We start from the raw sequence: 17,216 nt of genomic DNA on the forward strand, positions 1-17,216 counted from the left end.
AAACTTCAAACAACTTTGTGTCTACACCTAATAAAGCTTTCCGACTGGCACTAAGTTAAGTCCAATCCCAGGCCAAGAAATATGTTTTAGTGGACCATGAAAAAATACCATATGCACTCAATGTATCCAAAATATGAACCCAAAGCACACTAAGTACCGCTTGACTGTTTGTAGTGGAAACGTACAGAGGTATTATCGCAATTTCAACCGAAACGTAAACCAAATAAAGTGAAATTAAGATTGAAAATCCTCATACTTTTTACCTTGCCCATTGAAAATTTAATTTAAGTGTCAGAATTTTATTCAATTTAGGATAAAAGTTGTTTAACAACTGATACATATTCAAACGGTTGTTATTGGTTTGTATGTGTAGTAGGTATAACTGTGAAACAAATGCACGAAGGGTACGTGATGAGCGTTACTCCTACTTGTTCTCGGTGTTTCATTAAATGTGCATACCCCTTGTAATACAAACAAATAAAACGATTTGAAACTATGGTCGTTTGTTAAATTCCCTTTATCCTAAGTTGAATAAAATCCTGAGATTTAAATGTTCATTTGGCAAGGTAAAATCATGATGATTCATAATTTCAGTTCCACCTTTTCGATTTACCTTTTTAAAGTGATATTCATGGGTACGTTTTCACTGGAAACAGAAAATAGGCCATACATTTGGTTATTACCTCACCCGGAATACCCGTGTTTACAAATTAATAAATGGCGCCTAACATGTAAGACCTAAACACCCACCGCTCCCAATTAAGCCAATCAAAGCACACTCAGCTTTGGGCTGAGTATAGTGGCAGATGACTTGGATGTCTTGGGCTATGTTGATGTGCCCCCTTATGTACTACAACTGAAGCGAATCGTGCATGCCTTGAATCAAGCTAAGACTGTGCTTATCCCGTTCCCGATTGGATTATATCATTGTGCATGTTTTGATGCAATATTATGCTTATTTAGGTTTTATTACCACATAACATATAGTGAGCAAATGTAGTGGAACGTGAGTACTTAAGATGAACATCACATGAACATCTGTTCACAAATTGTAATCCTGTTGTGTTCATTCTTCTGTTTCATTTTTGCTACTTTAAACTCACCAAGGGCTTGTAACTGAACAAAACGCCTAATCCTTGGAAGAGGATGTCGATTAGATTAGATTTGAATATTCCTCAATACTAGGTTTTTCAAGCATCACAAAGATCGGGGATACTTAAAGGTAAGTAAGTTCGAATAAACTATGTTAGTGCGTGTTAGTACATCATTTCACACATGAGTACGAAGTCAAACGGCGCTGTTTATATGATTTTCGTATTCCTTTTCTTGTCTCATAAAAGCTATCAAAAGAGTCAGTAAGACAAACAACTCCAAGATGTTTCACCACAATCCTTTATTTTTCAGTTCGTGTAGATAACTCAGCAGTAAATTTGCTTTCGCTACATTTATTCCAAGTCCATAGTGCTCGCCATCAAAACTCGCCATTCCATCGGTCATGCCAAAAGTGTTGAAAACAGGAACGTTCCAAGATTTAAGGAAAGGATCCATGTTGTTATTGAAGCGTTTAACGCTATCATAAGATTGGGACGACACCTTTGGAGACTTCATGATACCTGGAGCATGACTAGCTGCCCATAGAAACTTTGGCCAAGGTCTGGTATTGTTGTGTATGTACTTGAGTGTTGGTAGCACATACTTCTGTTGGATTACTTTGTGGTCGTAATGACTGTGAATTCCTATGCCAGTAAAAAGTAATGACTTGTTGTTTAATGTTTCGACTCGTTCTTTCAAATGTGGACCATACCCCGCAAAGAAGAAGTACTTCATTTCTAAGTAAACTGTACCATTGCAGGCATGAATCCCATACTTTAGATGCAGCCGACATACTTTTTCTGTGAACATGTACATTCCACTACACATGTTTCTGATATCTGAAAGAAATAAATTTGAATTGATTAAAAACATTTAAATGTGTTAAGGCAAATGCAGCAATTGAGCATTTATATATTTCTTTAATCACCAATGAAACTGTGTATCAACTACTTATTGAGTAATGTCTTTCTGATCACATATGTGAGTGAGTGAGTTTACTTTTACGCCGCACTCGGCAATATTCAGGAATATGGCTCCGGTCTGTAAATGATCGAGTCTGGATAGACAATCCAGTGATCAACGGCATGACCAACGATATACGCAATTGGAATGCGGTGACTTGTGTCAACCTGGTCAGCGAACCTGACCGCCCCATCAAGATAGTCACCTCTTACGACAAGCATGGGCTGCTGAAGACTAATTCTAACACTCTATTTAAGGGTAGAATTATTCTGTGAACCGAACATATCGATATTTTCAACTTACCTGGTCGCACATTATCCCTCATAGCTCCATCTTTCATATTTCCTGTAACAATAAGCAGCATAGCTGTGTATACATGACGAACCAGAGAATCCCCAGCAAAGAGAACCGTGCTACCATTGAGGATGCTGCAAGCCTCATCGGCGCTGTGTTCCTTGTAGACATATTGGGCGTCTGATGGGATCCAGGTGGAATATTCAGCATGTTTCTGGTTCCTCATGTCATAACAGTCGGGACAGACACATTCTTCCACAGACTTCATGGCACATTTGTTGTTGAAGCAGCAAGGGGTTGATCCTTTAGGATCACACAAGGCTCTTATCCACTCAGCAGATTTAGATTTGATGTGGGTAACATTTCCACAGAGGCCGTCAGTCCTTTGATAATTCGTGGGGAAACGGTATCGGGCATTTGCGTCAGAAAGAAATTTCGATATTTGTTCGTCTTCTGTTTTCGTCAGAGGTCTTGTTTTCCAGTTTCCCGTCAATAAATGGGACAGGATGCTCGATTGTTGATTATATGAAGTGGCGATTTTGGATGACGGATATACCGGTGTACTGATTGCGCGACGGTTCTGTTCAAATGCATTGCCTGATGATTCGCTTGGTACACTTGATGAGGAGTACAAGTATTTGACAAGAACCACACACCATGTTATCAGTATCATCATCATAAACTTCCTCTTGTACGAAGCCATCGTTCCGATTCTGTGAAAGCAAAGAACCAGATATTTTATTTTCATGGCATTTCTCAGGATACATTTTAAATACGTTTAGCAGACTTTTGTATGGATCTGGACTTAATTTCCTATCATTGTTTGACATTCTGGGTTTTTCACCGAGAACAGGAAACCAAAGGAAAACTTGCTTCATCTAGAGATTGGCGCGTATGTGCGCGCGTGCGCTTGGGAGTGCGTGTGGCGAAGGGACTGTGAGACGGACTAACTACGTTCTCCGAAATTCATTACAGATATTTTCATGGTTTGTTTGGCACAGGTTCGAAAATATGCAAGTTCTCATGATAGCGCTGAAACATCGCTGTTCATTGAAAGATCAACTGTAAAATATGATTCTCCAGTTTTGCCTCTGTATTCAAGTGTATTTACTAATCCGACAACGTCTGTATGTTCATGGAATTCTGAACAACATAGTGTGACGATGGGATTTAATTGTGTTGTAGCCAGGACAATATCCAATCAGTGACTTATTGATCATTGTGATTATAGGCTTTTTGTACTTGGTAACACGCCGATGTGTAGAAAAGAAAATCCTTTTTACCAAAATATTTCTGCTTGAATCCCTCAATCTGTAAATTCATTTTCCTCATGAAATGTGATTATCAACCACTCATCCTCAAATTATACAAATATATAAAACAGTGTTTGCGCCGCTTCAGATGATATCGTGAACATTTTATTTATATTTACATACACCTGTATGTTCTCCATATGCCTTTTTGCGCGTTTATTTTTGAGAATATAATTCTGATCTCTGTTGGTCTGTTCCGCAGTATACCACGATTAATCGATTCTGGCCAAATGTGTATGCTGTGGATGTATAGTGTATACGTATTTGCTGACATACTATATGATGTGGTCACAGGACATTTACAGAATGTATAATTGCCTAGTTTACCTTCACGGAAATTTTCAGCTCACCAATTTCATTATGGCTGTTACACGTTTGGGTGTTTGAGACATGTGCATTGCACCAACAGCCCTTGTAACATACAGAAGCAAACATTGGTAGGTACTGAGTTGGCGGGGATCTAGTAAATCTCTAATTTTTGTTTGTTTGAATAAGTAAAGAGGTATAGAGTTTGTGACAGCATCAACCACAATAAGAATATGCGTGTATGTCAAGACCAAATTGTTCCGATCACAGTATCATTCGGGAGCATGTCCTAATCTTGAATAACAACAGGTACATGAAGTTCAGAGATATTTTCTTTTTTTTTTCATCTCGGGATATCTATTGGCAGAAAATGATAAGATGAAAATGGACATGGTGAACCAATGTTAATTTTATGTTTAATATTCATAACTGATTGTCGTACACGAGTGGTTGAACAACTTTTACCCTTTTATTTGATGCAGGGTTTATTTGGATAGCGATATGCGCCCTGGTGTTTTTTTCACCATTAAGATTGCTCTTTTCAAACATAAGGGATTGATAATGTTACATCGAAAAGTATCTGTTGTCAGTATCGTCCTATTTCTGGTATTTGGTGTTAAGCTTTTAGATTATTATCACACACTTTACTTTTCCATCCCGATTTTGATATTGCTGTGTCTCATTCGTTGTTGAAGGTTTTCACCCATGATAGCTTGAAAATGTTTGATTTGACCCACTTGCTAAAATATTTATTTTGTTTTCTCTATTTTATTGCTGGATTAAACCCGACCTGCCATTTTCGTGCCCAGTTTGACGTATTCTAGTGATACCCTTTGCTGCAGATTGTATTCTCTGTGCCTCCGACAATATTTGTTTTTATGTAATTTAAACTTTAATATTTCGATTCCGAAGTGTAACAGTTAATGACTGTTTAAACTCTGTTTTCTAAATAACCTTTGAACCATGTCAGAGGATCTCCTTGGATGCCGTAACCGCTAAGTTTATGGATGAAACCTTCAGACCATACCACCCCTCACACAGCCCCTAACACACACCCCTCTCACAGCCCCCTCACACACACCCCTCACACCCACACACCCACACACCCGGCTCTAGTTTCTAGGCATCAGGTCTGTTCATCATATACTTTTTACGGAGCTTCATTTCCACTAAATGCAGTGGTACTCTGACGCTTTAACATTGCACTTGTTAGAGCTGTTCTTCTCATACACGTCATAATGTGATCATGTATATTCTAAACATATTGTGAACGATTACATTAATTTTATATCTATAAATTACCGGTTAATTATGAACTACCAATCCTCTCATAGACTAAGCAGAAAACATTTGCTAAGGGTATGATTGTTTCCTAATATGTATCACTTAATAAAACACTGAAATTAACGCAGAAACAATTACGAAATATACGAGTTACTTACGATCGGCACGAGAGTGGACGAATGAGACGGAGAACGACAGAAGAAGTATTTGGTCTGTAGCATCATTTTATGTAGTATGCAGTGTATGTGCGATGAGCTGGAACTGATAGCAGTCTGTGATATACGCAACCGGTATATACTGTCATTGATTTTGGTACTTACCCGGGGGATATTAATCCCGGGGCAGTATTCCCCTAGGGCAGATGTGTCGATACTTTTGAAGACAACCTGTGCACCCTGTCTTCATGCATTGATTAACAGTTTTGGCTGAGGGGTAGAATTTACGTCCGATTCCATGAGTTTCACAATAAACTAGAAGTATGTGTGATCGGTATCATGTATCCAAGACACAATATCAGGCCCCCAGCTGCCCCCCCCCCCATGCATTAAGTCAGTTTACTTGCCAAACTATCTATTAAACGTGTCGTGCACGAGGGACTCCTAATTACCCTTCAATACACTACGTGTTACCTGCCCGAAACTCACTACCCATCAGATTATCTTTAGAAACAACAACGACCTACCATATTCATCTATACTGCCGACATATTAAGACCAAGTTGACAACAATGCCATGTTGTTAGAAACAGGAGTGATTTAGGAGCTAATAGAAAGAAACGGCCTGGTAATGATAATTTTAGAGTGAAAATTTGAGATGAATTTGCTGACAAGCTTGCCAATTTATACATGGATTTCGTAGCCTGATTCCATGACGTTTACAATGATTTTGCGAATTAATTATTACGCTGATAATGCATCTGAAGATATGTCTAAATCATTGAAAGTAATATTTGTGTTTTTTTTAATAGATTACTGCCAAAATGTCGCTTCGTCCTACCAGTACTTAGGACAAATATCCATCTTCTACAATATAACAAAGTACTTCAGGCATTTTTGTTTGTAAACTGCCGTTTTGGAAAGCAACAGCGGAACTAACCACAGACACTGTAGGATTGATTTCTTTTAAATGTCAGTAATATCAGTTTTCTGATATCCATATGGTAATGAAAGGCACTTAGTCATGCTATTATACCTGCCACACAGTCGACAAATTAAGCGCTGTTACGTCACGTCCTTGACCAAACGACGATACGGTCAACCGTGACCATCAGCGCCCTATCAATATCGACCTCACTCACATGTTTTTGTAAGGGTTGCAGGTATTTTCCTTCCTCCCCCACCACCCTTGTCATTACTGTTGTTCAGAAATGAGTCATCTGTATCTTCTCTAATTCACGGGTACTCTCCCCATTCCCGATTGTTTGGCATAGAACCCCCATTTCACAAATAGTCAGTCCGTCACTGTCATTTAGGCTAGTTTGGAGAAGCTAAATGATAATCATACATGACTAAGAAGACAAACAGAAACCCCTACCCACCCTACCCCAACTATTGCTGAATCACCATGTGAATGACTAACGCCCAAATGTATGTAATGAAAGACAATGTTCTATACATATTGGTTCTCAATTACCATGTGCTATGTACATATTGATTAGTTAGTCATCAGACAGAATTTTGTTCATCTACTTATTACATACCCAAATGAGTACTACACACTTCACTACGTTATAGCTGTCATTCTACACCATTTAAATAATCTTATTCAGTGTAATTATGAATGCATTTTGTCTTCATGTCTTAACTGTCCATAGAAATCCACAGGACACAAGGCATGATATAAGTCTAAAAAGTACTAATGTTTAGGCGCTGGCCATGTAAGGAAGAAGGGAACATATACAGAGTTAAACTCACAGTATGAACCCTGAATGAGTGATGAGTGAGGAGTGATTTATGTCTAGGGGTTATGAATAAGTATGCATGAGGAGGTAGTAGAGTAGTGATGAGAGAAGGGGTGTCAGCTGTAGGAAATCAGGTACAGGGCAACCACAGGCAAAAGAGCCATCACGCCATTGCCTGCGGACCCTGGAGAGACACCAGGTGTTTGTCGCTCTACGGCAGGGTTAGCTGATGGATTCCACCGTCTACCTGTCCCTTGGCCACGGACGGGTCCACAGACGTGCTCGATACCCATGGGAGAGTGTTAAGAGCGATCATTCACTCTTTCGGAAGTTCCGGTAGTATAGGGCCAGCTAACCTAAGGAAAATGTGAGTAGATGGATGACGTCATTAGAGGATAAGGTGAATACACTTGAGTAGTCTTGGGTTGAGGCTGAATGGGTGCAAAGAAGGCACTATAAAGAGTGAATGCATAAAACCAAATATATAAACGGCCAGTACTCCAGTGAAAAATAAGTCTGGTTAAGTACTTGTTTCCTCTTTTCATTTCCCACGTTTATACCTATTTATTTTCAAACGTATTTCTAGAACTATATACATTTTTTATGCAGAAAATCAACCACGCCACCTCAATCAGGCTCCACCCCACTACAGCCAAAGACTGTACCCGTCTCTTGGGGGTCAGGTGTAAGTAGAACTGGTTAGGCTCCCCTCTCATTAAATAGAAATAGTTATGCTTCCCCTGCCCCCACCTTTCTATTTGTCGCCGCTTGATCGTACCTATACGGACGTCTGCAAGTAAACACACAACATACACACCAATGATGGTCTGTCGCATGTACATCATTGGCTACTACACATTTTACATACCATTGTTTTGTCACTTATTGTCATTGTAGCATGCACGTGTGTATATGTTATTAGTTGATATTGTCAAAAAATGGATCCACGGTCTATCTTGAAACCTCCATTTATGTCCATTTTCATATGGCCACTAATAGAGTTTGTCCTCTATGACCACCAAAAAACTTACTACGTAAATGGATTGTATAAAACCTTCCATGTATGTCTATCTTATATTGCAATTAATTGATGTGTCTTCCATGTCTATCACTTCAAATTATCATGTAAGTGGAATATGTCATAACTTCCATGTACAGTCGAACCCCGTTTATCCGGACGTTTTGGTGTCACTCGAATATCGTCCGGATAGCGAGACGTCCGGTTAACTGGATCAAACAACCAAAACGTGAAAATTGAGTGAAAGCCAAAACAAATCACGCACGTATATCAATAAATCAACAGTAAGAAGTAATAACAGTGAATCATCATAACATATAGGTGTACTGATAATACATGGAAGGCGTAACGCAGGTTACCATTTGTCAGGTTGTCTCGGACGTAATTGTGTAGCGTGTGGAGCTTCAGATGGTGAGTTAGATGAAAAACATATATCGATGACAAAAAGTTTCTATTTTGCCAATTGCATGTTTTTATTTTTGTTAATTTTAAATGCCCTAAAAACATACGACATCGCGTCGAACTGATGCTGTCTGCAGAAAGTAAACTTCCGGACGGGATCACATGACTTAGGTCATGTGACAGGCTATTTTTAACTTATATACAGTTCAGTTATAGTGTAGTTTTCCTTAATCATACTAAACATGTGTTTTCTTTACTGATGAGATGTTCTTACACGCGCCAAATCCTAATGAACAACCCGAGTGACACGCGTCACTAGTGTTTTGATGGCTAATTAATCAGTTTTCCCTCGATATGTTTTTATCGCCATGGATTTTATTTGTCAAATCTATTCTAGGTGATTGTGGTTTGTCCTATGTGTGGTTTAATCCTTACAATTCTGAACATCAATGGCAAACTTCCACAGTTTTCAAAAGATTGTCTGATCAGTTTACACAGAAATGGCAGGCTGACCGGTCAACTTCGCATGAAGATTACATGTACTGTTGTATAAAACCCACGTTCGGTTTGGAGGAATACTTATTTCTTTCATCAAAATTGTCCCGCCCTCTTCTTAATCTCCGTACATGTAATCATCATATGCCCGTGGAAACTGGTAGATTGTCAAATATTCCTTTTGAAAACAGATTGTGTGAACTGTGTGATACGCCACACGTTGGCGATGAATTTCATTACCTTTTCCAATGTCAATATGTTAAGAAAGAAAGAGAGTTGTATATGCAACGTTTCTATTATGTTAATCCCAACTTTCAGAAGCTTGAATTGCTACTTGGGCAACTGTCACACCACCGCATATCATATATCCGCAAATTAGCCAAGTTTATAAAATGCATACACTCCACCTTCATCTAGAAATATTTCTGTTGTCCCCACAAGACATTGTAAAAGTGAACAGCCACATTATATTATAATTATAAACATATGTACGTTTATGTACCACGGTGAGTGGTCTTTGGAATAAACTTTATTGATTGATTGGTAACTGATATTAGCACTGGTCCGTGACATACCATTGTCCCTGGGTAATACCCGTCATAGTTGCAGGCAGCTAATAGGTGACCAGCCGGCCCCCCAACTGAATATGAACGTGTTGGCCGCTAAAAATAACACGGACAAAAGGACCAAGTCCTTACAGGCATTGTAATGAACAAAAGCAATCACGTTAAGATAACATATGCAACGCACATTCTGGCCAGTTAATAAGTAGGGACCAAATTAAGATCACTACCGATGGCCCATCACTGACCGGGAGCTAAGGGGGAACAACTAGAACAAAGACCAAGTCTGACCAACCTTATATAACGTCACAGGCAATGGGCATAGGGCCGAGAGAGAAGCTGTAGAAACGTGTGTGTACCTGACAATTGTACTGTCTTACCTCTAAACAAACCCTCTTATTCTGATTATGAGAATTAAGAAGAGAAACTGTAACAGTGAATGACAACACAGCTTTGTACACCAGCCTTGTAATTCTTTTGGACTTTGGGAAATCTTCATATTTGAAGATATTTTCCCAGTGACCATTTCTTGACAGAGGTACTCTACTCACCCAGAGTATAGGAGATGAATAGGCATAAACAATATAATCTAAGTATAAGCTTTGATTAAGCCTGCCTGCTTATACAGAGAAGTTGGCATTTAGTAGTTTGCAACTGTTTCGTGAAAACTTGATAAGCGATAGAACAGAAATAGATGGGCCACAGTGTTTTAAAAACTGGTCGTGCTACGTTTGACAAGTGTCGAAACTGACTGTTTTTGTAAAATTTATGGAATAACCAGATGGTTAGCCTGATGGCTTATCACTGCACCCCAACACCCATACACCCCAACACGACTTGCGCATGTAAATCATTGGTTTGTCTGGTTCAAATTCAATTATTGCTGAGAGGGGTTGGTGACCAATTATAAATTCTTGCAGTTATGTCTCGCCCTTAATGTGAGTGCGTATGCCTTTGGCAATGTTTCAAGCAATATCTCATGAAGGTAGGGACATGAAGGTAGTGTAATATTCCTGACAATTAATGGTAGATATTTCAACTTAAATCAGTACTTACTTAAACGAAGGCTTTACGTATTCCTACATCTGATGGCGTGATTTGTTATTATCGAAGAGTGAATTATAGTAACAACCTGTCCATATCCTTGCTTTATATAATGCTGTCCATTCAGGTAATTACAAGATCAAGGCAGGAATTGCAAAAAACTTCACCGGAGAGGGTATGTGTAGCCCTTTCACTGAAGCTTGGTAATATTGTGTTGAAGGTCTTCGCTGCTTTGAGAAGACGAAAGATGTACTTCATTTCCGAGAAAGAGAACCCAATGATGTAAATATGAACATGATAAAAGGAACATAACGCATGCGATTGGGAATCCATTACCATTTGTGAATGGAAAGGTTACATTTTTCACAACGCGTTAGTCCGAAACTATGGAAGATTGTATTAGAATTATATGAAAAGTCTAAAACCCTCTTTTGGTAATGTAGGGCGGGGCTGGCAAATCTGTATCGCTACCATATATGGCACAATCCCTGAGATCACAGGGACTTGTGCGCCATTCATATCGGAGACCAACTGGTGACTTGCTCTCACAGCCAGCTACTGATACCGATACAGAGTTTGTGTCCTGGTCTGTGATTGGTGCAGCCACCCATTCATCTGAGTCTGCGCATTCGGTTGTACTGGTTCCGGAACAGCACACCTGCGATGAAATCAAAGTATGACCTCGTCTTGAATTAAGATATCAGTTGTATTAGCTAAAACACTGAACGCGCTAATGTAAGTCTAGACGTGTGATTAGGTTTTAGTTAATCATAGTAACTAACTGAGTGTGTATCGTATGCATCATTGTCAGTGGGAGGCTCTATCGGGTTAAGTCCTCACATAAAATGTGAAAGATTGCCTACATTTATAACTGTTTTCGGTAGATATTATAAGTATCTTCTGAAAACACACGATGACATGCCAGAATACCTCAAAGCCGTTGTTGTTAAGAACCTTTATAGGGATGTCGTCTCCGTAGTTCACGTTAAGGATGTTGTTGACGTTGTTAAGCCTGAATGTTTGGGGGAAAGGACCCTGAAACTTTACTCCTTCCTCTCCATAGGCCACAGCCCTTGCCCCGAGCACCAGACGGGAGGCGATATCTTGCTTATACCGTGGGTGGATTCTGGAAATTATCAACAGACATAACCGAGGATATTATATTTTCATGAATGGGGAGTGGAGTAGCCTAGTTTTAATTGCTCTTTCGTCACGATGAAGACTTGGGTTTAACTCCCCACATGAGTTCAGTGTGTGAAGACCATGTTAGTTGTTGATCTTATTGGTTGATTGTTGATATTGGTTATTGGTGCCGCATGCAACCATATATTTTCTAGCTGTATGGTTGCCGTTATGATTTATCTTGGACCGACAATCCAATGCGTCAAATTTGGAGCATTGATCCACAATTTAAACTGCATGTCGTAGACGTATTTAACTATCTTGATAAATTGATGAATGTATTGATTGTGATTTCTTGATGTTTTGTGACGCATTCAACAATATTCTATAGCTGTATGATGGCCGTTATAATTTAGCATGGACCACACAGTCCATTTGGTCGCACATGGGGCATGTGATCCATGAAGTTAAACTGCATGTCGTAGGCTTATTTTACTATCTTGACAAATCGGTGAATTTGTTGTTTTCGCATGAATACTTACGATCCAAATGGGGAATCATAGTCAGGAAGGTCCATGGCTACAGCCATAAAGGTGTTCGACATCTTTTCATTTGGAGCAAATCCGAACTTAGCAGTTTGAGACCATCTTATTGCAGGAAAATCTCCAACCTCCGAAGATTTGGCATTTGGAGCAAGCTGTTAAAAGTTAAGTTATCTTTAATGTAAAGGAGGTATGCATCAGATCTGTCGAACAGCACTGAAAGCATGTTTAATCATCTGTAAGATGATTGTGGAACTATTCATTTGACACTTTTAATGCAACAATAGCATCGACAGAATGAATAGTCATGCATGCGTTGATATGCTCTGATAAAGGACTATATGAAATCTGAGGTCTGTAAGGTGGATTTTACGTTTTATGCACAAAAGTACAGAGTTACTCAGTATCTCTATCTTGTTTATTTTTCCGTTTTGTTTGAATTGTACAATCCTGCTCATTGATACTGTGTATAGTTTTCACTGTTAACGTTTTCGGTGAACAGTTAGAAAGAAGAAATGTACCACCGCTACAACTCCAACATTTGCACATATAGAAATATGTTCACATATTAATGATCCATTAACTTCATCATTCCGTAAACTGCAGGACAAGGGAAAGTATATAATCCACTTTGATGCTGCTTCAAGGTTATTCGGTGCTGATGTAATGAACACAATGAAGACGTTACTTTCATGACCAGTTGCATGGATTCTGCAATTACTACACATTCAGTTGAATAACATGTCAACCTGTGAAAATCTGGGTTAGAACCCGTCTTCAGCAACCCATGCTTGTCGTAAGAGGTGGCAAACGGGATCGGGTGGTCAGACTCGCTGACTTGGTTGACACATGCCATTGTATCCCAATTGCGTAGATCAGTGGTCAAGATGATGATCACTGGATTGACTGGTCCTAACTCGATTATTTACCTACAGGCACCATATAGCTGGAATAGTGCTATTGTAATTATTGGATCTGTTCCGTCCGTTGTCAAGGCCACATTTTCATTTACTCGGCAGTTTAGTTCACTGAAATACTTTATACATGTCGTCAATCACCTGGACAAATCCAAAAGGGAATTGGATATCCGTCTCTTTTTCGGAGCTATCGTGAAATTTCTTTCTCCAGTCATTTATCATTGCAGGAAACTGACATGCGTATAGATCCGGGTACCAGACATTTGACTCCCCTGTGAAAGATGAATAACGGGTGGTCTTATTACGGAATTCAAATAACAACAACAAAACCCTCTCCACATCAATAAGAAATCTCTGACACATGGTGCAATTGTGACTATACGATCGTATCCTGATCATGTATTTGTTTCAGCAGTATAACAGATGTCCGATCCTGCTTGTAAACATATGCAATGTCTAGTCAATTGTATGGAAACACATTCGTCGCACCATCGATTTGCACATTCGACTTGCACCATCTGGTGAATATATCGATAGTTCAGTCAATGAATATTATACAACAATAAACATGTGTTTTCAGTAAACATGGTCGCCTGTTCCATTATTTGAAACTCATGATCAGGTGACTGTCAAGCAACAGAGACAAAGTGCTATTTATAGACGATCACCCCGCTAAGCGCCTCATGCTACCACGATGTTCAGTAGTACTTGACACTGCGTGATCCCGCTTACCCAAATGCTTCTAATGCACTGTAACAAGTATTTTCACTTTAGTAAACTATCATTGTTTCTACGCTCAAGCACTGAAATGGTTTGTTATTTCATAGACCCGTCGAAATAAGAAGAGCTATCTGAATGGAACTGGTACATTCACAAAAAGATTCACAACTTCTGTTTCCGGCGGAGGCATTAAAAAGGAGAGGTAGAAACTAGTTTTGATATAGACAAGTTGACACTCTTAGGAAAATATGCAAATTAATATTGTTGAATAGACTGGTATTGTACTTACCTTGATACCACAATGCACCAGATATCGTCATGTCGAGTAATGGGTTGATCATGGCATTCCACAGTACGTACTTGTCGAGTGGGGATCTAAATATTCACCGAGAATGATTGCTATAACATTGTCATAAAACACAGACCTAGAGGCAACTCACGGATTAACGGGTGGGGGGCAACAAACATGATTGCATAACAACATGCAGTTCATAGTTAAAAGAGGCCCATTCTCACATACTTCATTAGATCACATTTAGCTAAGAAAATACTTATATATTTTAGACCCGTGAAGGTCCCAGGGTAGAATAGGCCTTCAGCAAACCCATGCTTGCCATAAAAAGCGACTATGCTTGCTGTAAGAGGCGACTAACGGGATCGGGTGGTCAGGCTCGCTGACTTGGTTGACACATGTCATCGGTTCCCAATTGCGCAGATCGATGCCCATGTTGTTGGTCACTGGATTGTCTCGTCCGCTGCCACATAGCTGGAATTTTGCTCAGTGCGACGTAAAATTAAACTCACCCAATCACCCAATCACTCCCCTATCTATTTTAACATATTCAAACCTTGGCATTACTGGACCATCATTGCCGTCATACATGATGTCCGAGTTTAAATATTCCTCTTCGCTTAAATATGTATTATTCGGTGTGGGACATTCTGCGATGGCATCTGGCGAGGACCAGGCTTCAATTGGGGTGCCTCCATATGTCGAGTCTATTAGTCCAAGGGGATAGTTCCTATTGGGTTGAATATATTCTCCAAACAGCATGCACAGTGCCGAGAAGCGCGACACATCAGCTGTTTGAAATATAACAAATCAAATCTAGTAAGATTAATGGTTTCGCTTATGAAGACAAGAAGAATTTGACGGTATATATGTTACAGTCAGATTGTAGGGTAGGCTATTTCGCGTCTTTTTGTGCAACAGTCTATATACTTTATTCATTTCTTGAAATTTCATATGCGGTGGACAAGGGGTTTGTGAGGTGTGGCTGCTCTGCACATAGCAGGTGTGAAGAGGTGTAATGCTTCAAAGCCAAGCTGAAGTGCAATAGTCGCTTTTGATTGTTGTAACACAAAATGACGGGAAATGGAGGCTCTCTTAGTCATTTCACGAAATGATTGAAACCTGTGTTCATTTCACGAAATGGCTGATTTCACAGTCTGACTGTAACATATATTTCATGCATGTGTAAATAATGAATACACACATAGTGCATTTCCTTCGTACAATACATGCATACTTTTTTAACACATGCACAACGTGAGAAAACTTGAAACAGCTAACAGATTGTTCGTGTGGTCTCTAATAATATTGAAGACAGGTTAATATGCATATTGATTTGAAATGGTTATTTCTACCTTCATTTGGATCTGTCCATTGGAAGGCTAAACTCTGCAAGTCTTCCAGTGGAGTGGGTGATTCCACCATTGACACTTCAATAATTCTTATAGTTTTAAACTTAAGAGATTCTGCTATTTCTGCTGATGAGTTTATGACCTGAAACAAGATGGCAAAATCATTCAGCTACGACCTCGTTTGAAGTAATACGAAGATGACATACATATTTCAAATTTCGACAATGCTAGAAAATATTAATGTATATTACTTTAATATAACAAAGTATAACGCATCGTCTACTATGACCACGCGGTCTTAGTTTGGTGTAAAAAATGACCCCCAAATTAATTGTAATTAGCGAAATTAATTCTTTTGCAAAACGCAGGTACCTGACTCATAGGCATCTCCATATTACTTTGTCCAGAGCACACCCATACGTCACCAAACAGGACGTCTGTAAGAGTTAAGTCTCCTTCCGATGATGACGCTGTCAAGGTGAAGGGACCAGGGTCAGTGACAGCTGGTAGCTTGGCCTTCCATATTCCCTCATTTCCATTAGGGTCCTTCACGACCTTGACCTTGACTTCTTCTTGGCCACTGACGGTGACCGTAACCTCGTCGCCAATGGTTGCAGCATAGCCCCAGACTATGGCCCTCTGGGGTCCTCTTTGAAGAACCATGTGGTCAGCATAGTATGACGCAAATTTCAGTACGGCGAGCGTACCTTGCCGGAGAAAAGATGTTTTTCAGTGAGTATGGAATATATATATATAATTAATACTATTTCTATTACCTCCAGACATCACTGCGAAAAGCAGGTCTATTCTTTGAACATCAAATATCTTTGGATGTCTGATTGAGGTCTCACTCTTTGTTACCTCAAACATAATACAAAGTTTGTTGTTCACACAGCAAAGAGACAAGAACTGGTGTAGTGTTAGCTGTTGTGTTTCGTTATGTGTCCTGTGTAGAATAGTAAGAATAAAAAAATAATAGTACTTACTTGAAAATTGTAACACTAAGACCAATAGTTGTTTCATGATGCGACCCGTTTTATCTAAATTTGAGATATGACTTATCTTTGTGGGAAATGACATTTTATAGTGCCCAATACTGACCTCGTCCCATTTCAGATTGTGTTTTATCAGGTATACTTTAGACAAAAGTATTGCAACACGTCATAATTTCATATTTCATAGTCATATATTTCATTTCATTTATGTTATCTTTAACGAAAAGAAGGAACTTATCCAAACCTCAATATAACTTAGTACCTTGATAAAATTACCCTCAAAGAATAATGTAATAACAAGCCTGAAAGCAATAGAAAAACCAAACAAAACGGAAAACATCTGTAGTGTATTCAGAAAAATATTAATAAAGGTCCTTTTTGTAGTGATGAAATAGTTTGACCGACTGTCTTAACAGGCGCTGTCTGTCATTGTCAAGAATCGGGCAATCCTCTAGAAGTCATATAATTATTGATAACCGCACCCAGTGTCTAACTTCTGCAAACAGCCGCAACATCCCCGACACTCCTCTTTGGCTGTGTCTGACCTTGAATTTGACGTTGAGGTGTTGACGGAGGGCTTGTTGCACTGCTCTGCTCTGCTC

At 39.3% G+C, this 17,216-nt stretch overlaps 2 protein-coding genes across 2 annotated transcripts; both read right to left on the reverse strand.

Moving 5' to 3' along the window:
* Positions 1-1,380: 1,380 nt before the first annotated feature.
* Positions 1,381-3,052, reverse strand: LOC137287622 (uncharacterized). Its single transcript, XM_067820000.1, has 2 exons — positions 2,359-3,052; positions 1,381-1,931 (listed from the first exon to the last, which is right to left on the reverse strand). Exons 1-2 carry the CDS (start codon positions 3,050-3,052, stop codon positions 1,381-1,383), a joined length of 1,245 nt encoding a protein of 414 aa, XP_067676101.1.
* A 7,942-nt stretch (positions 3,053-10,994) lies between these two features.
* On the reverse strand, positions 10,995-16,666 carry LOC137287304 (sialate O-acetylesterase-like). The gene is made up of 9 exons (XM_067819542.1): positions 16,606-16,666; positions 15,992-16,326; positions 15,623-15,761; positions 14,824-15,058; positions 14,265-14,350; positions 13,397-13,527; positions 12,339-12,493; positions 11,605-11,800; positions 10,995-11,332 (listed from the first exon to the last, which is right to left on the reverse strand). Exons 1-9 carry the CDS (start codon positions 16,640-16,642, stop codon positions 11,093-11,095), a joined length of 1,554 nt encoding a protein of 517 aa, XP_067675643.1. The 5' UTR covers positions 16,643-16,666; the 3' UTR covers positions 10,995-11,092.
* Positions 16,667-17,216: the final 550 nt, after the last annotated feature.

Source organism: Haliotis asinina, chromosome 6 (assembly GCF_037392515.1).
Source record: "Haliotis asinina isolate JCU_RB_2024 chromosome 6, JCU_Hal_asi_v2, whole genome shotgun sequence".
Lineage (NCBI taxonomy): Eukaryota > Metazoa > Mollusca > Gastropoda > Lepetellida > Haliotidae > Haliotis > Haliotis asinina.

Excerpts from the sequence above, each read along its gene's own strand:
- LOC137287622 (XM_067820000.1), bottom strand. The coding sequence starts at position 3,052 with ATGGCTTCGTACAAGAGGAAGTTTATGATGATGATACTGATAACATGG. Across the intron at positions 1,932-2,358 it reads GAGGGATAATGTGCGACCAG|ATATCAGAAACATGTGTAGT; the intron begins GTAAGTTGAAAA and ends TATTTCTTTCAG.
- LOC137287304 (XM_067819542.1), bottom strand. The coding sequence starts at position 16,642 with ATGAAACAACTATTGGTCTTAGTGTTACAATTTTCAA. Across the intron at positions 15,762-15,991 it reads TGGAGATGCCTATGAGTCAG|GTCATAAACTCATCAGCAGA; the intron begins GTACCTGCGTTT and ends ATCTTGTTTCAG. Across the intron at positions 13,528-14,264 it reads TGGTGCATTGTGGTATCAAG|GGGAGTCAAATGTCTGGTAC; the intron begins GTAAGTACAATA and ends CATCTTTCACAG.